This window comes from Aquila chrysaetos, chromosome 20 (genome assembly GCF_900496995.4).
Source record: "Aquila chrysaetos chrysaetos chromosome 20, bAquChr1.4, whole genome shotgun sequence".
In the NCBI taxonomy this organism is placed as follows: domain Eukaryota; kingdom Metazoa; phylum Chordata; class Aves; order Accipitriformes; family Accipitridae; genus Aquila; species Aquila chrysaetos.
This window is the reverse complement of record NC_044023.1, coordinates 17,844,417-17,867,012: the sequence shown is the minus strand read 5'-3', so window position 1 is coordinate 17,867,012 and position 22,596 is coordinate 17,844,417. Positions and strand designations below refer to the sequence as shown.

The window sequence follows — 22,596 nt, the reverse complement described above, 5'->3', positions numbered from 1 at the left end:
AGAAATTTTGCTGTGACCTTGTGCTCATGAGGGGAGAACATGAAGCAATAGTAATAAAAAGTAATGGAAAAATGTTATTTGGCTGTGTTGCATTCAGCACAGATATGGGCCCAAGTGCAGATAAACCTTCCTTCAGAGTTCAAGGATTCTTGATTTTGGTTTTCCAGTTGGGCTCATCTCCATCATAAGCAACTCTTGAGAAATTGGGACAGAAACTTATTAATGTGGCTTAAAATGACCTGAAACAACTAGAGTGCTTTTTTTAGTACTCCTTACAATTAAACTCTGTTTGTTCTGTCTTTTGAGCATGTACTTAGTTTTATATTGAAGTAACAGCCTATGTTTAGTCTCCCAGGGAAGAAAAATAAGACAGGATTTAATAATATATTAAGGGAGACTGGGGTAAGTTTTCTGTGCCTGTTTAGAAAGCAGGGGAGGAGGTGATGCTGGGTGGGCCAGGAGGGGACAGGCTGGACCAGAGGCTGAAATGGTCAAGCCCAGGGGCGGGAGAAGAGGAGGCTGTGAAGTAAATACAGGGTGTTTAATTGAGGAGCTTGTTAGCCAACAGCTGATGGCTTGTTTTTGTAGAGAGCAACAGGGGACTTAAGGTGAGTTGTTTCCTGGTTCGGATGAGTGTTGCACACATGGCCTAGGAGTGATGGAGCATCGATGGAGCTGGTAGGAGCGAGGGGTGTGGGAAGCAGAACTGTTCAGAAAGCGCTCCTGAAAGAGAAGGAATTATTTTGATCTATGGTGAGATGGTTTTTCATGCAGCTGTGGTGACAGTAAATGAGGCAGGGCTGTCCTGCTTTCTGCTCAAATCTGGAAGATTAGAGGACAGCTGAAAAAACAGGTGGGATTTTTTGGGAGACTGTTCACAGCATCACAGCTAGCCATCATTCAGATGAAAATGGTGGAAACTTTCTCATTGCCAGGGCATTTAGGCAGCCTTTGCCATGTAGCTATGATTAGTCAGTCTGTAAATTGTGCAAAAATTTAGTAGTGTAACTGATGCATAAAGGAGTAAAGTATAATGAGAGTAAATTCAGTATAGTTCCCAAGTTTTGTCTGGACACTATTTGCATTGATGGTGATAATCCCTTGTTCTGTAAAACGCAATTGATAGGAATGTAGGGTTTGGGTTTTTTTTTTAATTTTGAGCATTTAGGAGCACCTAAACACATTTGCACTTCTGTCCCCCACAAGACAGCACTTGTTGGAAAAGGCTGTTACAGCCTAGCTGGGACTGTGGAACGAAGCCTTTAATGTACTGATTGCATATTAATGAACAGCCAAGCAGGCGGGACAGTGCCAAAAAGCAGTGAGTGAGAAAGCCAACAATATCAGCACGAACTTTGCACTCTGGAAAGTGTGAAGTGATGTTGGTGAAAGGAGTTTATTGCACAAGTGGAACACTGTGGTCCTCTTTGATGCCCAAATTTCTGTGCTAGTAAGCCGAGGAAGAATAATTGGCTGGTGGAGCTCGATGGGTTCCTGTTAACCCGTTCTGCACCCCTTGAAACGCTCCCCACTCTCAAGTGTGTTTTGGCGGTATGGGTGCTTGCTCCCGAGCGTTTGGCGTGCTGTGGCTGGTATATGAAGCTGTAACACCTCGGAGTGCCTGGAGTTACTGTCCACATCTGGTTTGTATCACCTTCGGTGGGTTTTATTGCAAGCTATAGTGCTCTGTCTGCACCCTTCTTGCCCAGTTCTGTCCCACAGCATCGGGCAAGCAAAATCCCAGCCTGGAAAAAGCTACAAAATGGGGCGTTATACGAGTTAATGAATATAATGGCTACTGATAGCGGTATACTTTTCCTGGTATTTGGCAGAAATTGGATATCTTGGCTCTTGCCTCTTCATTAGCCAGGTTTCTTCATCCCAAGCTCATTACCAAGTCCCTGGGATGTGTTTTTTAAGAGCTCCCGTCTGCTTGGAAGGGGAGGCTGGTCCCTGCCAGCCTCCTGCAGAGCCCGAGACCTGCCGTGGGCGAGTGCCAGCGGTGGCGTGTCCCCACGGGACGCTCGGGAACGGACCGGCGGTCGTGTGCAGTGGTCTGTCAATCGCCTCGATTATGTCTTTCCGCTCTGCAGCTCCCTCCAGGAATGTGCAGTATTTGGTGTGGGGGCTTGCGTCCGCTGTGCAGCTGGGGACTTTTCCATCAGAAACATTGGGAGTATTTAAGATGATCTTGCAAATATTTTTAATTTTTTTTTTTTAAATTGGCCCTGGGCCAATTTTTGCTTGTCTCTGATGCATAAAGTGGGTTTGAAAAAATGTTGTTGTTTCTCCCTCTCCCCCCATTTAAACATTTCAGGAATGTCAAGTCTTGTCAGCCTTGGCTTTGCTGGGAAAAAAAAAAAAAAAAAAAAATCCCTTGAGGAGCTTGGGGATGTGTTTTTTATGTGATCTCAAAACCCTGAGGGAAGGTATGGGGGGGAGGGAAAGAGCAGGTCTTTAACAAAAGCTTCCTTTATCCCAAATTTTAATGAGGCATTGCCATTAAATAGCAGCAACCACACAAAAATTCAACCAACTTGACTTGGTTTTCCGATGTTCGGCCCCTCAGTTTATCTAATGCTCTCGCTTTGCTGGTTCCCTGCTATGGCCCTTCCAGTGTTTTCCAAGACAGATAAACTCCAAATTTGTAGCATAAACCTGTTCGGAAGTGTAGACAGATTGAGAAGACTTTTCATCAAGACTTTGCTGCTGCAGTTACTCATAATCGCCAGTAATCTGTGTGGAAACAGGCACATGAAGTCTGGTTTCCTGAGGATTTCTGTCTCCCGGGCTGACTAACGTTTTAATTGACTTCTGCAGAGTGTTCCTGTTATCTCTGCGTTGTGTTTCAGTACTGCCCTCCTTCCCCACCTTGGCCGTCCATGGTGTATTTTGGGAGTGTGTCGGGCTGCCTCCTTACTGTAGCAATGGGCCCAGGGGATGCCAAGCCAGGGGCAAAGGCTGCGTGTTGGCCCCCGGCCACTCTCCCTCCCCTGCCTGCCCCCGGTTCTGCAGCCCGGCAGGAGCTCACTTACCCTTCCCAGACCTCTGGTCTCATCCCAGTGTTAGGCTATTTGGGATGAGGACACATATCTGCAGCCTTGTCTTCCTTGGGAGCAAGGCTACAAACAAGATTTCCCCCTGTTCCTCATTTTTTGCAGGATAAACAGAGATTCGGTGGCTTTAGTGTGTTTATCCCTGAGCGGCGGGAGGGATGCTCGGGGTTTCACAGAGCCCCTCTCCTGTTTTCTGGACTGTTTTTCGTGGAAGGCTGGAGCGGACACCTGCCCCCCAGCTTTACTCTCGCCTCTCCCAGTGCAGTGGGGCTGGTATGCCCTGTCACCACCACCAGCTGCCCCCATGGACACTTTTGGGGGGGCTCTTGGAGGCGGTGGGAAGCGTGCCGAGCTCTCTGAGCTGGCAGTTACACCTCAACCCCGTGCTTGCTGCCCGCCTGGACTTTGGAGCCAAGCTCATGGGTGGGGGGGGGGGGAAACCCTGAAGAAGAAGGAGGAAATATTTGTTTAATTCCTGACGTAGTGTAAGGTTCAGAGTGAGCAGATTGTGAAACGGGTGCAGAGCGGGGAATCGCTTTGCCTGTGGTTTGCAGATAAAGTGCAGAACAGGCAGCCGATGCGGGGCTCAGGCTGCAGTGGTTGGAGTGGGGGGAAGGCAATGAGGTTTATTTGTTTGTGCAGTTTGTTTTTAATTTAAATAACCTTTATAATCCCCCTCCCTCTGAATAGTGATTCCTTATTTATAAAGGCCTCCCCTTATTATTTGGCCTGAAATACAGGCTGTGCTCCAGCTTTTACGATCGGGTTTAATTTTTTTAATGGGCACAGGCAGGGGGTGGGCAGGCAGGGGGGAGCAGGCAGTGCGAGCCCCCCCCCCGTGTTTGTGTTTCCTCTGCTGTCGGGGGGGGGGGGTTCGGCTTCTCTCCCTGCATACCCCGGCCCTGGGGCCAGCTGCCTGCTGCCCTTGTGGCTTTGCTGCTATAAATGAGGCAGCAATGTGTTCCCAGCTGGAGCGGGGCTGGGTAATTGCTCTGGGCAGGTTTATGGTGGGGAGGTGCGAAGTGCCCGCTGTCTGTCTGCCCCCCATGGAAGTGGGTCTGCAGATGGGCTGAGAAGCAAGTGGCCAGGAGGGTAGCGTGGGAGAAGGGATGTTTCCTTGCGGTGGGGAAAAGGGGAGCTGGTTTGGGTGAAAGCAGCGGCATTAGCCATCCCTGGAAGGATGCAAGTGGTGAGGTGTGGGGCTCTGGTGCCCTTGCCCGCACCGGGAGCGCTCAGTGGGTGCTTGGAGAAGCACACTGGGATGTCAAAGTGCACCTCTGAAGTTTCAGACTCTGCACTTTACTTACCAAGGAGTGGAAAAAAAAAAAAAAAAAAAAAAAAAAGGTGACAAAGGAGCCATTTGCAGACTTCTCATAAATATCACAGGGGTTTCACAGCAAAGTGCAGAGACCACTGAAGCTGGTTGGGCATACCAGAAACTTTATGAAATAGTTGGATTTGATCAACACTTAATCGCTCACAGGCTGCTTGGCTCAGTCTCGCTCGCCCTCTCCCCTGTCCCGGAGGAGGCAGGGGGATGCGGGAGCTGGCCTTGGGCCCCTGCTGCCGACAGCGTGTGTCTGTCAGGTGGGTTGATGGCACGTGAGGACGTCTGTAAATACCCAAGGTAAAATTTAGCAGGCATTGAGCGTGCTCTTGCCATAACAAGAGAGCAGCCAGGCTGCAACAGGTTGCTGATGCCCCTTTAGGCGCGGGACAGTAAATGAAATGCCTTCTGCTCTCCTCCATGGAGGTGCGCAAAGCTTTTGCGGGCAGCCTTGCAGAGCTTTTTCTAAGTGGCTTGTTCGTGTGCTGCTTAACAGGCAAGGGTGCCTTGTGGTAAGGCTTTATGTGATGCTGTCCCATCCATTGCTGTTGCACATATCAGCTGCAGGCAGCCACCACCTTACCTGCTGCTCCGCTGGCCAAATTTACCTGTCAGAGCCCCATGGGGTGAGTGTAGGACAGCTGCAGGTGAATGGCAGAACAGTGGATTCACTGAGGACGATGCCCTTAATTTTAATTGCCCATAAGAGTATTTTAGGTGTATGCTTTACTAAAACCTTTTGCTAATGGCTTCCCTGCTCCTGGCTGTCCAGGCTTATGGTGTTTCCTAGAGACCTTTTCTCCTTGGGTTTAGAGGAGCTCTGTCTCTGCAGGCGCACACATGCACATGTTTTTCTTCACCCAAGTCCTTCCCAGCCCAGAGTTTCACTGCTCTTGCATTACCTTGTGGGCCAGCATCCAATTTTGAGCACGGGAGAGATTCTTTGTGCTGAAAACCAGTTTGCTTTTTCCCTAGCAGAACTAATCAGAAAACTTCACATATGGGTAGGAGTTTCCGATTAATTTCATAAAGTTATTAGTAAACAGGAATGGAACATTTTCAGCAGCAGCAACATTTTTAAAAAGTTTGCTTACAAGGAGTTTATTGATTTAGCAAATAGTTGGATAACACAAGCCTGGAGGTGTATGATAGTTAATGTGTAACCATTAAATAGACTTATTTGGGCACTTTTTATGTGTTGGCATAGCAATTAAAGCTTATAAACCTGTGGAGAGTGTTTTTATGTGGAGTAAAATGAGAACCTTTATCCCAGAGAAGGTGTTCATGGAAAAGGTACAGTTTATGTAATTGTATTCACGTGACTTGACGTAAGCGTGGGGCTGCAGGAAAAAAAAAAGCTACTAGGGCTAATTCCCGAGGCCGATTGCAGTATTGCTGTGTATTGGCTTCCCTCCCAGTGGCCAATTTGGTATATTGAAATCAGTGTCATTCCATGGGGGGCATTTTATTGTGGGCCTCCTGAACAGAGGGTTATGTCCTTGCTCTAGACAAATTATTTTTTGGCTCTTGCCCCTGTATGGGGGGGGGGTGGGGGTGTGTGTCTTGGAGCAACTTTGGTGGTGGTATCAAATTTGCTGGGAAAAAAAAAAAAACAAACAACCAAACCATAAAATGGTTTCCTGCTGGCTAACCTGATCAAGCAGTAAACATGTCCCATAGTTCTTGAGAAGGTCTGTCCTGGTTAAAGCAATTACATAGGAACCCAAGCTTTGTGGGAATGTGGAAAAGCCTTGGGTTTTTTTCCTTACCTTTTTCTTTCCCGTACGGCGTATTTCTGTTTGGGGGATTCAGTAGATGGAGTATATATATAAGCTGTAGCTCCTCCTTTTTGACTAAAAAAAATGAAGGCTGAAAACCTGACTTGTTTCAGGTCTTTGGAGCAATACCTTCTCCACACTGGAGCATGTGGATGGTGGGGGAGAAAGGATGGAGGGCAGCCTGGCTCAGTTTGTGTAACTGTGATTGCAGAGCTCCACGCAAATATTGACACCAGATTTCTTGGCAGATGTGCCATTCCTGAGATGCCTTGGGAGTAAAAGATTCTTCTCTGGTGCTCGTTGTTGTATGAAGCAGCCCCTCCTGGGGTGGTGGAGGTGGTGAGTAAAGGGGGAGAAGCTCAGTGAGTGTTAGTGGTGGAGCTGAGAAACATGATGCTAAAGGGGGTTTCACCCAGAAATACTATGGTATCGTGTTATGAGGTATCTAACAAATGGATGGATAGTCTGACAGATGGCAGAGAGGGATGGGACACCTTGGTATGTCTGCACTGCCGATCTGGCATAGGTCCGATTGCAGAGGATGCATGCATCTGCTCTGCTCTTTGCACCACAGGATAGCCGTTACTTTATCCACATCTTTAAAAAACAAAATAAAAACCAACTGCCATCCACAGAAAGGGAAAATTGTAAAATTCTGTTTTCCATCAGCAGTTGGCTGCCTGGGCTTTGCACCGTGGCAAGGGTGTTTTGCTGAGCATGTGTGAGATAACCTGCTTTCTCTGCTGCAGTTCTAGAGAATACACTGGAGGATTGTTAACATCAGCCAGATACCTCTGTAGTATGGCTTTGTAGCGTAGTCTGGACAAAAGGTTAAATCAGGCAGTCGTTTCTGCAGTGTTATTTCCTATACAACACTCTGGAGAAAGTTCAGTATCACTTAGTTAACTTTTGCAGAGCCATTTCCTGTAGGTTTTGTTAGAGAAAAGCTAGATTATGTGTTTCCAGTTGCAGTAGAGTTATTTTCCCCTATAAAATGCACTACAATTTATTTTTACACAATTTTCATTGGTTTGCAAAAGGCTTTTGGGGGGGGAGTCTGTGTATTTGGAAGATTTGGAAAGTTTTTTATTTCATACCTCGCTTGCTGTGACAAATTGAGGAAAATGTGTTTTTTAATGTGGCGTTGCTGTAGTTGAGCCAGGCTTGGAATACAGAGTCTACATTAGTGCGTGCTACCACGCTGCCATGAGTCGGTGGCCTGTCTAGCCCAGGGTCCTGCTTCTGACAATGCCTGGTTTTAGGAAGGACTGAAGAAAACTGTGCAGCTAACAGCCAAGTTGTGACCTGCCCAGAGGAGAAAAAGTATTTCCTCTTGGTGGCTTCACAGATGTGGTAGTGAGTTGCATGGGTGTTTCTTCTGTGGTTTTTCAACCACATGATGTGCTGTTACCCTCCAGTCTGAGGAGACTTGTCCTCTTTCATCTCTCCCGTGACCCTGTTTGTGGGGTGCCTTGGGTTCTCCATCATGGTTCATCTCAGGACTTCTTCATCTTTTGCACATGAAGTGCTGCACTTCTTTTCCATTGCCATCTGTGCTTAGAGCAGCAATGCTTTCTACGAGCCCTAAGGATTCTCTGATTACTATGAAATGGTGACATTTCTTCTCCTTATTCTCTTCATAGTGATTAGTTTATCTACTCTCAAAAGGGCATGGTTTGAGTTCTCCAAATGGTGAGTACACCTGTGGCCCTCCCCATGCAGTAACAAAGCTTGGGAGCACCTTCTGCATTCATGTTTTTCAAATAATTGCTTTTTGGAGTATGAGGTGTTGGTGCGAAGCCAAGGTGCCTTTTGCCCCATGAGAGGTGCAATGTGAGTAGTGAATGGTGAGCTCCTTGGCATGGCAACCTGGGATTGCAAGGACCACTCGGAAGAGCAAAAGGGTATTTCTGTTCTTGGCCTAAGTGTAGTGTTAGCTTTTTTCTTATTTTCATCGCAGCCAGGTGGCCACCCATGTGGAGTTTTGTTATGGGACTTCTTTTTTATTATTATTTATTTATTTTTCAGAGGCCATCAGGCAGTTTTAAGATGGCATCTGCTTTGGGTTATGCCCGAGTGACATGAGCTCAAAGCAAGAGGGAAATATCTGTCTGCCTTTTATGTCTCCCTACAGAATTTGTTGTTCGATGCAGCCTTCGTTCAGATGAAAGGGCTCCCTGTGCTTGAAGCTGGGACTGGAGCCTCCACTGGCATATATGCACCTTCTGGTGGGCAGAAACTAAGATAGTTACAAGAAAAAAAAAACTGATCTCAAATGCCAAGTGGAGCAGTATGATTCCAATAATAATAGTTAAAAGAAGATGAAATGAGCTTATCCAAATACCTTCTGAATCCAGAAGTTTTGCAAAAGATTGGGTCCTTAATTGCTTCCTGTAGCAAAAGAATAGGGAAATGTTCCCCTTCCCATCCCTCTGCAACAAGGAAAGGATAAAAATCTATAGAAGAGAATGTTTGTTCCTTGATTCAACCTTAATAACATATACCTTCCCTTTGAATTAGCGGTGATGCTTTTAGTGGAGAAATTGCAGAAATCCAAGGGAGTTCATTGAATAATAAATCAAGGCATCCATCCAGCAAAGTACATCATAGCCCTTTGAAGTAGGTTGAAAAAATACCTTCCTGATCCAAAGGCGAAATGTGTGCTCAGCGCTGGTGCCTCACTGATGCTAATGCAGGGTTTGAGCTTAGCTCAAGTGCCCCAACAAGGAGTGTGGAGACCAGGAGCGAGTGTGGGCCCATTAACTGGCTTCACATTTGTTCTGCCCAGAGTCCCGTTTGCCCAGGACTCCTGAAAGGTTAAGAGACCCAAAGAACAAAAAGCTGGAGTCCCTGGAGAAAGGGGCTGTCTTTTAACCCTGGAAAGTCCTGAGATACTGGACTTCGGAACAGCAAGCTCATTTGAAGAACTTTCTAAAATTTTATTGGCCATAACTTTTCCTCTTTTTGAGTCTTTCTGCAGTTTGAGTTGCGCTAATAAAGAAGTCTGGCTTTGTAAGTGGAAGGAGTTGAAAAATAGCACCAATAAAAACTGTAAAGCTCTCAAACATTTTTAAAATAGTGCTTCTGTAAAAGATGTGGCATTATATGCTGGGGTGGAGAGTAATAAAGATTTTTTTACTAGCGCTCTTCACAACTTGGTCATAAGCTGTACAGCTGTCCCAAACTCTTCTGATAAAGCCTTTCTACCTGTATACATCACTATAGATGAATTGCCTCATGCATATATAGATGTATACATGTTTATGCATTTGTAGCTGCATATGTGTCTGTAAATTCACATAGTGAAACAGTCATGTACATGTGCAAGTTATTTAAGCAAGAATATATGCTTATTTGTGATGTTCTGCTGTATATAAGGAATGCGAAGACTGGTATGTAATGGAAAGCAGCAATAGGTTTAACCATCTCCTCGACTTCTTCATGGCATTCTTTGGGCAGAGACTTGAGCACCAGCTTCATCTGCTTTGAAATCCCTGCTGGTATCCTGCTGCTGTCCCAGCGGTAAACACCAATACAGCAGTTATGCCGAAAAAAGTATGAATGCTTGTCCCGATAGTTGGCCCTGCTCTTAACTTCAAGGCAGGAATATAGTTTTCTATAGCACATTGTAAAATAGAGCATCTTCTGGAGGAATGTCATATTCTAGGTCATACTTATTGTAATTACGGTGATAGCTTACATGTAGAATCAATGTAAGGAAAGCGTCTACCATGTCAAACAGTATCTGACCTGCTGGCTTTCTCCTGCTGGCAAGAGGTACACTGTGGACCACCATTTGGAAACTCCTGCATCACACCATTGCCTCTGTGATTTGCTGCTTCAGCCTCTTGCTAGCCAAAGGTGATAATACAGCTGTCTGCCATCAAGTGCTATAGTTTGTGATAAGGTGAGGGCAGAGGAAGCCATCTCTGCTGTTCTCTGCACATGGCCTGAAAAAGAAGTTTACTGAGGAAAATAGCTTTGCTTAGGACCTAAAATATGGAGTAAATTAACTTGAAAGTCTCTTCTGGCTTTTCATTGTCAACTGAAAGGTAGTTTCACGGTAGATTTATTTGCCTTGTTTTGCAGCAAATGCATTATATATAGCTTGGCTTTTATTTCTCTTGATCTAGGTGGAAATGGCTTCTTTTAAATGCAGCCTTTCCATCTTGAAGGTCAATTAAAACAGGTTGGAGGTCAGATAAAATAAAAGGGACAGAACATTTGCTTCTTGGTGTATCTATTTCTGTAATGTTATCAGTGCATGTGGTTTTATTTCTAGCATTTTGTTCCAGGGCTTCCTCTAAGACTGAACAAATTGAATCAGTTGGATGCAGTACAGCTTCCAATTTGGGGTTAGAAATCCATTAAATTGCTTGGTGCTTTATTGGCAATACAAAAGTGCTTGGAATGAAAGTGCATTATGATTGGACATTGATTACTCGAAAGGATAGAGGGTGAATGTCTGTGTAAACCACACACCTCTAGCCAGGATGGCCAGCTTAGGGTTTTTTTTTTTTTAGCTTAGAATGTGCATGTTTTGCCCTTAAAATGCAGTTCTTTATTGCAAAGATGAACTATTTTTAAACTGAAAATGGAGAGCTGTCTGCCACATGTTTTTCACACCTCTTGGGGATTAGAGCTGGCCCTGTATCATGCAGTGCTGCCAACCATTGACCGCCCCATAGGTAACTAGTCCTTTAGCTGATGCTTTGAGGTTATATACACCATTCCTTTCCATGGACAAGATCTTTGGATTTGGTCAACCTCTCAGTTTCAGCCCACGGCATTGGAAAGTGCAGGGAATGTCCTTGCTTGGATGGATTTTAAACCGAGTAAGTTTATGGTGGGCATAGCAAGGAATCCAGTGTTGTAATTCCACTTGGACTGCTGCTAGGATCAGATGGGGATTTATTTCCACTGTAGAAAACTGCAGAGCTGTCTGGGTGTTTTGTGAGACTGGAGTTCTTGCCACCAAGTGGGAAGAGGGGAGTGGAGCTGGGAGGGACGACCATGACTGCTGCCTCTGTCCTGGCAGGTACAGCTGAGCTGGCTGCTTTGGCCCTGGTCAGTTAGTTTGTTGAACTTCGCAGCACATCTAATGAGATAGAGCTTCAAGTCAATGTATCTGCTGAGATTTTTCTTAGATGATGGCACAGCAGATGTGTGGGGTGGCTGATGAGCAGCCACTGATGAAATAGCGGTGTAGCGTGGCCAGCCTGGGCTGGTGGAGAGTGGGAGAACAGTGGTTCTTTCTGGGAAGTGCCTCTTTGCTTTTACACTGTTCTGCTGTACGGAGGCGGGAGGTGATGCAGCCCCTTTCTGTGGTGTTAAAAAGCAGTGTCAAGTGCAGGAGAGGCAAGAGCAAGCTGGTTAAGCCCCCATGCCCCAGCTGCAGGAGAAACCTGCACACTGTTTTTCTAAGACTTTTTTTTGTTTTCCCCAACTCTTTGCCTGACTAGTTTTAACCAGCGCACAAATATTCCTTTGTGCCGCTTCCAAGCGAGCGTGGTTTTTTTTGGGGGGGGGGAGATCAGTCCTTCCTGATTAACTATTAATAAGAATCAACCTTAGGGAGAGAATGAAGCGCCGAGCAAATACCACAGGAGCGGGTTGCCTGCCCTCTCCCCATCATTAATGATTGACCGGGCTCTGCTCCGGCACGGCCGGCGGTGCTGTGCCCCGCACTGGCGCTGGACCGGGCACAGCCGAGCCCTGCTTGCCACGGACTTCGCAAAGGGGCGATGCCAGATGTGTGCCAAAACTTCAGCATCAGGGTTCGGTGTTCTCCCTTCCTATGTGTATGCAAACACGGCGCTGCTGGTTAGTGGCACCGTGAGAGCTGTGCCTGGTGACTTATTTACTGAATTAGTATTTCTGGTAAACTGTGGTGTTGGAGCGGTTGAAAAATGTCTTCTCGGCTAGTTAAGCACTCTGAGCTTACCAGAAATGCTTGTGGACATGATTGAAACCACTTGCATCCCCAAAGAGAGCAGAGCACATTACAATCTGTGTTTTAGGAGAAAATGTATCTTAAAATATGGGTTATTGGATATTATTGAATGATTGTTGACCTTGGATGTTTTCTTGCATTGTGGAAACTTCTGAGCAGTGTTTGGGGAGTTTCTAAATTATCTCTCTTTTCCATCTGCACTCGACCTGTAACCCACAGCTGGATTTTGCAAAGTCATGTGGTGGGAGGGTTAGGCTGCCAGCAGTTGAACATACTGCTGTGGGTCTTTCCAAGCATCTGAAAAAGACAAAGGTTTAGCATGGTTTATCTGCTGTGAGTACTTGTGAAAAATTGCACAACTTGGAAGATAAAAGTATTTGCTTTGCAGAAGTAGCAATTTTTGAAACTGTAAATAGCACTTAATGCTGTTTTATCAATGTAGCTCTTGTTATCGGTTAATGGAGGCTTAGCAGTTGTTCTAAGGTAGACAAGTATAGTAAATTATATAGTTGTTAATCCTCAATAAATTGGTTTAGTATGTTGAATACACAGTGGGGAACCTTAATTGAAAATGTTAGTAAAGAAGTCATGGCCTTTATTGATTTACTGAAGAAACACAGTGGCGATGGAAGCAGGAGCAATTTGTTTCATGAGTATTTTGTTTATGAGCTAGGCCTCCAGCCCTCGCTTCAGCAGTGTAAGACACACTGTGCTTTGCCTTGTGGAGGCAAAATTGCTGAGAAAGAAGTTTGCCATCAAATTAGAAAAAGGTGAGTTTGCTCTTACATGGTGGAGCAAACAACTTGCGGGGTTTTGGTTTTAGGATATGTCTTTCTCATGACAGTAGGTAGCACTTTAATTAAAACAATAAACTCAGAACAAACCCTATGGGTGTCTGGGCGGATGAAGGGTGGAGTTTTATTTGCGGGTTTAAAAAAAATCTTCCGCATCCTGCTTTTCCTTCCAACTACTTACCTGTCACAGGTGGCAAACCAGGATTGCTTTATGTTAAATTAAATCCAGTTATTTTTATTTAGATGTCCGTGCCCCCTTTGAAATGTGGTTTTTTTTTGCTTTGAGGCAATCCTTGCAGCCGATGGCTCAGTGCGTTTTGGAGAGGATCAGTCTCCTTCAGGCAGTGCAGCTTAATAGAAGCAGCAAATAAAGTGAAAAATTGCTGCAATTAAATACCACCTGCTCTAACCCTTGCAGCATCCCCTGTTCCCAGCGTACAATACTGCCTTTGACTGGGCTGTCTTACTAGGAGCAGAGGAACATGCAATCCTAATGGGGGGGTTTGTAGCCTCAGTAACTGCGGGCTCTGTGGCTGCTGCTAGTATTTTTTTTCAGAAGCAGAGAAAGCGTTGTCGAATACCTTGTCATTCATACATGCTTTGTCCTGCCATCTTCTGTTGCTTCGGGTCCCTGCTGGCTGCTGGGAAAGTCTGTACAGGCCCCCAGGAAAGGGAAAGGCTGTATCAGCCGCGAGTGCTGCTGGGGCACACTGCAGAAACAAGGGCTCACAGTCCTCCCTCTGCTATTGAGGCCATTGGATGACTTCAAAATTAGTTCACGTCTTGAAATCTCACTTTACGTTTTTTGGAGCGTGGAGCAGTTGAAATGCTGAGAAAACTCTTGTTGAGTGGACCCCTGGTGAAATGAGTATCATGTCTCTCCTGATGCTGCAGAGGCATAGCAAGAGGTCCCTAAGCACCTGAGTTTCCCAAGTGCTTTGCATGTATATTGTGGTGTACTTGCATATGTGTGTGATTGTGTAGATTAAGCTAAAGCTAATCTTTCTTTCTTTAAAAAAAAAAAAAAAAAATTAAAACATTTGGGGTGTTTGGAGGAGATGGTCTTCCAAGCAAAATAAAAAAAAAAAAGCAGAAAAGAACTCCATTTTAGTTTTGCTAAGGTTATTAAAATAGGAGGAAATGGGATCCTAGGTTTTGTCAAAACACACTTGTGTAAACCGAACAGCGCCTAAAATAACCTGACACTACCCTTTTTGAAGAGACAAATAACCCTGTAAGAGTTCCTTGTTGCAGGAGATGTAGAAGCCCCGGCAGCAGCGTAGCGTTACCCAACACTCCTGCACAGGACTTCTCTGCCCTTCCTCAGCCACCGAGAGCGTGGTTGCTCTCCCGTGCTGCACGTTGGAGCCAGGGAGCTGACAACGATAGAGATATTTACGTTTGCAGCCTGGTGCGAGCAGACCAGCTCTGGTGGTTTGCTTACCAGGCTTGTACGCGCAGGCGTCTTTACGTGCCAGCCGTGTGGTCTCTGCGTGCTTGTGAGCAGAAACAGTTGTGAGCAGAGTGGCAGAGCAGGAGGAAGGGCCAGGGCTGAAAATCTGTCCCTGAAAGTTACTTGAAGATAAGAAGATAATTCTCTAATTCCTTGAACCATATCAACCACATGCTAAATTAAATTGTAGTCCGGCACAATGCTTCTCAGTGATGTGGTTTTAATTAGTATTCTTCGCATTAATGACTGCATGCATCTGCTGGAATCAGTGTGGTATTGATTCTTTGGTGATCATGCTACAGGAATTTCCTTTAGACAGTATTGTTGGTCATGACTGAGAGTGATTCATGGTGTAGTTTTCTTGGTGTCTGGATGACCTCTCAAAGTTTGTCTTCGCTGTCAAATTAGCTCATATTATGGCTTGAGGGTTGCCCTTAAGTTGACTCCCTCCTGCACATAAAGCCCCTTATATGAGCAGGCTATTAACCCAAGCTAATATGATGCTGCTGCTGCTAATTTGAGCTAGGGCATAAGTAAAGCCTGAGTGAGCACATTCGTTTAGCCGCTAACAGGACCTCTCAGTGATGGGGCACAGCTTCACCCACGTGGGTGCTGCTTGTCCTTCCCGTGTCCTGAAGAGTCCCCTTCTCTCCAAAGCTCTTACAGCACCAAGCTGGGACATTCACCTCTCTGGTGCCCTGCGTTTTGTTGCTCTTACCTCATTTTTGGACGTAACTCTTGCTGATGCTTGGTGTGGGACATTTCTGTGCCCCAGCAGTGTCCCTTCTCTTGTAAGCTGGGTGCTTTGCACGGGCAGGCATTGCTCCCCGGAGTACGCTGTAAAAGAAATCACGAGGGCCTCAGGTTATCGCAGCCGTGGGTGCCCCAGAAACGTGAGCATCCCGGAGGTTGCACAGCCCAGGCCAAGTATTGCTCACCATTGTGGGAGCTCACGCTTGAGGCTGGCTGAACCGCAAGATGTAGTGTGGGTGCAGAGCCCTTCAGTGCATCCTTCAGCAAAGATCTATTTCTGTTATTTGTCCTTCCTGACCATGGGCCTGTTACGCTGAGTTTGGGAGCAGTGGAATAGAGGTGAGGGTGATGAGGGAGCCGAGGGGTGTAAAAATCTGTGGTTTTCTGTCAGTTTAGCAGGCGGATTCAAAGGAAACCCAGGAATGGCTGTGGTGGGTTGGGTGAATGATTTCCCCAAGTCCAGGCTTCAGCTTCTGGCGGTGCTTCAGCCACTGCAAAGGAATCTGGAAGAAATCCTCCAGAAGGTAATTAAGGACTGCATGACTAGTATGTGAAAGCTCCTTCTGACTCTCATCACTGTGCTGGTTCATGCAACTCCATTTAGTGGCCATTTGTTTTAGGGGGAACTGAAAAAATCCCATTTAAGGGAAGGTGTTGCTGTGCAGTGCAGCTATGGGTAGCTGGCACTAGCTGCAGTAGCTGTTTGGCTGCTCTTGCCTCATGGGAGTAGATTTTGGACTTGTGCACAAGAAGCAAAAATGGACTAAAGCTGCTTTTTTCTGTCCTTACAGTCCATACAGCCACCTGAATCCTTGCAGTCTCTTTGATTGCTTTTGTGCTTCACTGTTAAGCCTCACATGTCACTGCATATGAGGACTCTGCCATGTCTCTGGGAGTTCACAAGCTTGTTTTAAAAGAGAAATTTGAGTGTGCTTTCTTCCCTGCACAGCTGTATACTTTTAGCATGGGCAATGTGTTCCCTCTCTTGTTCCCCTGGCCCCCATCCCCAAGCTAATTCAGCTGCAGCCATGCTTTTCATACCCAATCAAGTGTGCATGGGGCCTCCATTCCAGCACTGTAAAGCCATCTACAAACATGTGGGAAGAGGATGGTGCCTATTCAGTAAGCTGTGGACTAGGCAGCTATCTTTCGACAGATTAGCCAGAGGAATTTCTATTGCAGGGCTTGATTGTTCTGGGCCCTTGGCTCCCTTTTGTGCAGGAGCGATGAAAAGTTGTGTTATGACAATGGTTGACAAAGTGTTTAATGAAAGCCACAGTCGGCAGTGGCAAAACTTCGAGCCATCCTCCTTTTCTCCAATGCCTGTCATCAAAAGGTGCAGAAACGCTTTTGACATAATCTTCTGCACTGACAGATAAATGGTTTTGACGTAAGGGTCGGAAGTCTTCACCTCACTGAACAGAATTTAGCCATCATCATGGTGAGCAGAAACTAGGAGGCACGTATGTCTCTAGTCCTTTGTCTGGCAAGCCAGCCAGGCACCTCTGTTTTCGAAAGAGAGGTGGATTTTCTCTGCACTGGTCAAGTTCCCAAAGCAGAGTCAAAACTTCTACATGAACTCCCGGTCTGCCCCACACCTTGCCCAAGGAGGCAGGATTGGCATCTCAGGATTCAAAGAGATGACTGATCCCTCCTTGCTGGCAGGCAGGACTCTTTATGTGACAGCATTATTACTTTCATGAGGTGGTTTCAAGGCAGGCTTATGTACCTGGTTATTTAACAAGGCTTTCCTTTCAGTCTCTGCAATGTTCAGTGATCCACAGTGCCATTTTCACAATGCTAACTAAAGGCAAACACTGCTTTTTTTATTTAGAGAATGGAATGGTTGAACAGACAGAACAGGGACCTTCCCATACTGATTTAACAGGCTCTCAGTTCCAGATCATGGACACCTTAGAAACAGGAGGGGAAAAACCCTACATTGTCAGATTAGCCAATACAGGGAAGACTTGAAGTATGTAATGGATAAATAATGTGCAGAGCACTTCTCATGCTAGTAAGTCAAAATAAACTTTAAAAAACCCCCACAAACTTCAGATCAGCTTCTGTTCAACAGGGAAAAAACAATCTGAACATTAGGGGCCACTCAAGTTGGTGGCTCTGCTCTGTCTTCTCTGCCATCTGTAGAAGCTTCTGACCTTTGTAGGATGCTTCCCTGAACTTACAGCCCCCGAGAAGCAAGCAGGACTCTGGGCAGTCTGCTTTCTGTGTGGGTATGCCCTCACTTGGGCTCGGCTAACCCCATGTGTGCAGGTGCCAGAAATGGGGTGACTGCACCCCAAAGACGTGCTCTCTTGGGACTGGCATAGAACACTGTAGATGATGCTTTACAAACTGCCACTTAGAAGAGATGCCCAGCACATGAGATAACTCAGATGGTTTAGGGGAGTGCTGATTTGGGCAAGGACAGGGTTTTGGCTTTGGGTTTTGAGCGCTCTTTTTTTGTGAAGAAGACGTTTTAGAATACTGATGGCAGAAATATTTGCTCAGTGAGCCATTGCACTACTGCATGGCATCAGACCAAGGGGCCCCTCAAGAAGGAACATGTTCTGTGCTATGGGAGAGCAGAAACGTGACAGTTTTCAGCGATGGGATAGCTGTGCCCCTAAGCTTGGCATCTCCAACCAGCCTGTGTTGCTGGTCTGCTCAGCTTGGAGAGGCTGAGCTGACGGGGACGTTACAGCCCCTGCAGTGCTTCATGCACTGCTGTACATTTGGGACCCATGCTTAGTGGTGGGGGAGCAGTCATATGCACCCATGACCTCAAGTTTTGAGTTCCCTTTATTTGCATTACTGGAGCCCAACCAAAATTGAGGCCTTATTTCATCAGCATCGGGCAAACCAAGACAATACCTACCTCAATTTTATTTACAGTCTAAATAGACAAGACAGACAAAGGGTGGCTGTGGAAACAAAAGCTCTGCAGAGGTGATGTGACATGACCGGGTCACTCAGCAGGAGATGAAGAGAGCCAGGAATAGACAGAGGTTTCCTGACTCCCAGTCCCAATGATCTGTCTATTGGAGCACGTTAATTCTTTCCCCCGTTTGAATGCTGTGACTAGCATGCCAAATACTGTCTAGCGAGGGGATCTGAGTTCTGGGAGACATATCTTTTGATTGCTAATGCTTCAGGCTAGAAATTCATGGGCATTTTAATGTAAGTTAAAATACAGCTAGTTTCAGAAATTGAGTAAACTTTATTTTGCTTTATCTATTAATTTCAAGTTTCCTGTTTATTTTGCACCGACTCTGTGTTTCTAGCTTTCATTCCCCCCCTGATTTTTGAACAGTGTAGTGTATGTTTGGTGAGGAGAGTTGGCAGTTGGAGTGGGTAGCATGGGGAGAACCGAAGACTTGGGCATACAAGAAAGTGGAGTTCGCTTGTATTTCTGCAGCAACCATTGGAAAGTCTTTCTGTTGCTGGAGTAGGCAAAATACAGCTGTGCTATCTGAAAAGCCAGCTACTTGTGCAATGACTTTGATGTTCAAACTTCTTGAATGGCAGCAACGATAATCAGAAAGTCGCTTTGGATTATGTTAAGCTGTGGCCATGAAATCCTTTAATTTACAAAGACCTTTGGTTTTTTCACTTGTGAACTTCTGAGGTTCATGTCAGTATCACTCAGTGAGTGAGCACTGGCTAAGACAGGGATCTGGTCCTTCTGACAAGTGTAGAGATGTTAACGTTCGTGCTGGTGATTATTAGTGCTTGATTCATAAAATAGCTGCTTAGCCTATTGCAGAGGAATGTTTTGAGGATAAATAGATTACCTGAAGAAATGCAAAGATTTTTAGCAATAGAAGGCATGGAAATACATGAAGACAGTTGGGTTCATGCATGGTCATGACTGTGATTGTATTTCCCCCTTACAGTTTTTCACTAGTATTTCTGTGTCAGCTTTATCTTTATTGTGTTGAGCTTATAGGACATCACCTGTTGTGTTTGCTCTTTTTGCCTCTACATCAGGCAGGGACAAGCTCCAACCTGATCTTGCTGTGTGGTTTGGGGAGGAAAAAAAAAAAAAAAAAAGTAATGTAATCTGTGGGCAAATTGCACTTTAATTCGTAATTGTGCTATGAATATGGACTTGGCTTTCAAACGCACTCTGAGTTTAAACTGCAGTTTGACTTTTATTTAGATAAATGCCTTTGAGTTCATAGTGAAATGGATATCTGCTGTAGGCTGGTATTGATTTAAAGGTCTCTTGAGTGTTTTAAAAGACAGTAGGGGCTTACAGGACAGCATATTTTAAAACTAGATGCTTGGTTAGGTTTTACGCTCCTGTGTAGCTTCAGGTCTAGATTCTGTTAAGAGCCAGCCTGTGTTGTTGATTTGTAGAGCCTTCTTTCACAGCAGGTATTGGCAAAAACCTGAACATTTCAGGCAAGATGCAAGGAGCCGTCTTCAGAGCTGGCTACTTTGAAAGGATGGGGAGCAGCATGTGCATGAGAACTATCAAATGGTTCCTGTGTGCAGAGGAATGCTTTGAGGACTTCCCATAAATGCATTATAGGAGGGCAGGTGATCAATAACTGCTTTTTAGCTTGAAAGAGGTGTGTTTTGCTTCCTGCTAACCATGCAAAGTTGGTAAGCTTTGTAGTCTTTCAAGTCTTGGTATTTGTAAGATTGCTGTGGACCTAGATTTCTCTTTGCATTACCACGAAGTGCAGCGTGTTGACATGAGCGATTCAAACAAGAGGTCTCCATCTATGCTCTTCTGCCAGCTGCCCTTTTTTTTGTGTCCCTCGGCTCTTGGGTCATGTAGCATGGATAAAAGTTCAGTAGGTGCCTCAGTGACTTAGGTCCTGTTTACTTGTTTGGGCTCCAGACCTGCCAGGGTTCTGTGGGCGCAGCTTTAAAACAAAGAAAATACACAAAACAGGAAAGATTGGCGAGTTTTCTAGTCAGACTGGCTTAGTGGTTTGAATAAGCAGCTGAATGTTTGAGGGCTTATCTAAAATCAGGCCATGATCTTTTGGGTTATGTTCAGAGGTGCGGTAAGAGGGTGTAATCTCCCTTGCAGAGGAGACAAGAGGGTTGAATTTTACCCAGGATAATATCCCAGAGCAGGGTGTGGAGCAGAGTAAAATTAAAGTAGGTCCCCCTCACAATTTCCTTGCAGCTTATTATTGTGGTTGCTTTTCTGCTACCACCCATCAATTTGCCTCCTCCCTCTTTAGATTACACACTCAGGGGAACATGCCAACACTGCATACATCATGTTAATTAGGCCATTTGTTAATTTCTGCATCATTAGTCACTTGGTCTTAATTGATCTGTGCTCTCCTGCTAAGTCCCTAGCTGCAGGTTTGACCTGTCATGTGTGGTGTGCTGATAGTGTGCATCTTGGAGGGGAGGTTTTGCTGTTGCACCATATGATGCTACAGCAGAGCATGGCGAAGCTCTTGCTTGTGGTTTTCGGAGTCGGTACTTTATTTGCATTATTTTGGCTGTTTGCTGTCCTTAGCAGTCCTCGCAGTGCATTCCTTCCAGGAGGAGCACATTGAGCTGTAGCTGTATTTCCAAACAGGGATGTCCTGCGAGGCAGGTCTGCTCTCCCACCAGGCTGTTTTCAGATAATAAAGCACAACCTATTTGCCATCCATCAATGAAGTGCTATAATATGATCTAGATTTGGACTGTTGGGTAGTTGGAAAGCATTGGTTGGGGTTGTTGAGGACCGAAGTGTGTGCTACTACATGACTGGCTAAAAGCTGTAATTGCTGATTAAAAAAAACCCATTTAGTGATATAGTAATAATATCATCCTGTTAGAAAACATAGAATATATTTTATGTTTACACATAGTAAGTGTACATACCTATGTGTGTATATTTTGTATGTAACACACAGTGCTATATAAAAATACTGTGTGAATATAGCTATAAAATATTTAGCAGAAGGTTTGTTGATTGTTTCAGTTCAGACTTTAATTTGTCAGCAAATATCCTCTTCATCTGTGATTTAGTTTTGTGGTTGTGAATAACCAATAGAAGAATAATAAATGTAATTGTCTAAAATAAAGACAAATTAAAACTGCACTAATGCAAAAGAGGGAAAAGCTTAGAGAGAGCTAGATAACATTTTGATCACAGAACTAAACTCCTTCACTCGTATTCAGCAGCAAAGTGCTGCTCTACCATGTTTAAGTGCTCTTTTAAAAAAAAAAAAAACAAAAAACAAACAAAAAAAAACAAACCACACCGCCCTCCCAGTGCAATCGGGAATAACTAAGATGACTGTGTTTTGCTGAGCACAGTAACTGCAGTATGCTGATTCCACTGTCTTTTATTTTAACAGAAACCTGAGCTACAACAAGTTGACGGAGATTGATCCTTCTGCCTTTGCAGGGCTGTCGAACCTGCAGGAAGTGTAAGTATTCTTTCAAAGGTTTTAATTGTATTTTGCCAGGGCGGCTTGTGGGCCAGGAGGAAATTGTATATAGTTTCCTAAGACAGTACCTTCCTTTAGATAACTTGAATGAGCAGATCTGACTTGGTGTGGAGGGGTTTTTTTTTCCTCCATATTGTATCTGTGCTGTTTTTTAAACTAATCAATTAGCAGAACACAACATCCCAATTAAAACAGCATAGCTGTTATTGGAAATCATTGGAGTTTGCCTCCCTCGCTCTTGTGCAATGCTCTGAGGGAACAGTTCAGCTGACACACCTGAACATACACACAAAGCTCCTTGCTGAAAGCATAACCCTGAAGCAAGGCAGAACAGCCTGGATTGTGATACCTGATGCCAACCTAACCCAAATCTCCCAGGAAACAAAGGTGTAGTGTAGTGGATAACAAAGCACTTAACTGTGTCTCCTCCTCTCTCAGACATTTGTGCTCCTTTTGGAACCAGAACAAATTCTGTTTGAAGTCTGCTAGGAGAGGCTGAAACAGCAGAGCTGTCTTCTGCTTTAGTGGGAGAAGAGAAGGAGCTGGCGAAGGTCTGAGTGGCTGTGCCAGACCCCCCTTGCTGGTAAAAGAAACCTTGTGTGGGGAATCACAGGATTTCCTAGCTCCTGATCTGTGTAAATGCTCAGCAGTTACACTCGCAGAGGAGCTGTGCTTGTCAGCTATTCACAGTGATTCCTGGGGCTCTGATTTTGGGTTTTGAAAAACGAAAGTGACTAAAATTGCAAGCGGTGGGTTGAGGTAATGAGCTCGTGTTTGAATGTTGAATCGCTGGCATACTTGAGGTTTGGGCTGTGTTTGAAGAGCTACTGATGCCTCATGGGAAACTGAAAAAACATTTCCTTTCAGAAACAATACTGTGCTCTGTGTATATCATGCATTTTCTCTTGTCCTCTGTTTTCATTAAATGTTGGCTCTGGGGCTCGTGGAGGGGCCAGATCCTGTGATTCTTAAATAGGCGAAAGGGTTTGCTACAGTGGGAGTTCTGCCTGACTTGATGCCTGCAGGACTGGACAATGGGAATTAATGTGGCATCTTTCCCCTGGCC

General features: G+C 45.1%; 1 protein-coding gene across 1 annotated transcript in view; it reads left to right on the top strand.

Moving 5' to 3' along the window:
- Window positions 1–22,596, top strand: part of LRIG1 (leucine rich repeats and immunoglobulin like domains 1) — a 96,186-nt gene that overhangs the window by 16,455 nt on the left and 57,135 nt on the right. The window contains exon 2 of the mRNA XM_030043741.2: window positions 21,438–21,509. Within this exon, the coding sequence (XP_029899601.1) occupies window positions 21,438–21,509 (72 nt within the window). The remainder of the gene's footprint in view (window positions 1–21,437; window positions 21,510–22,596) is intronic.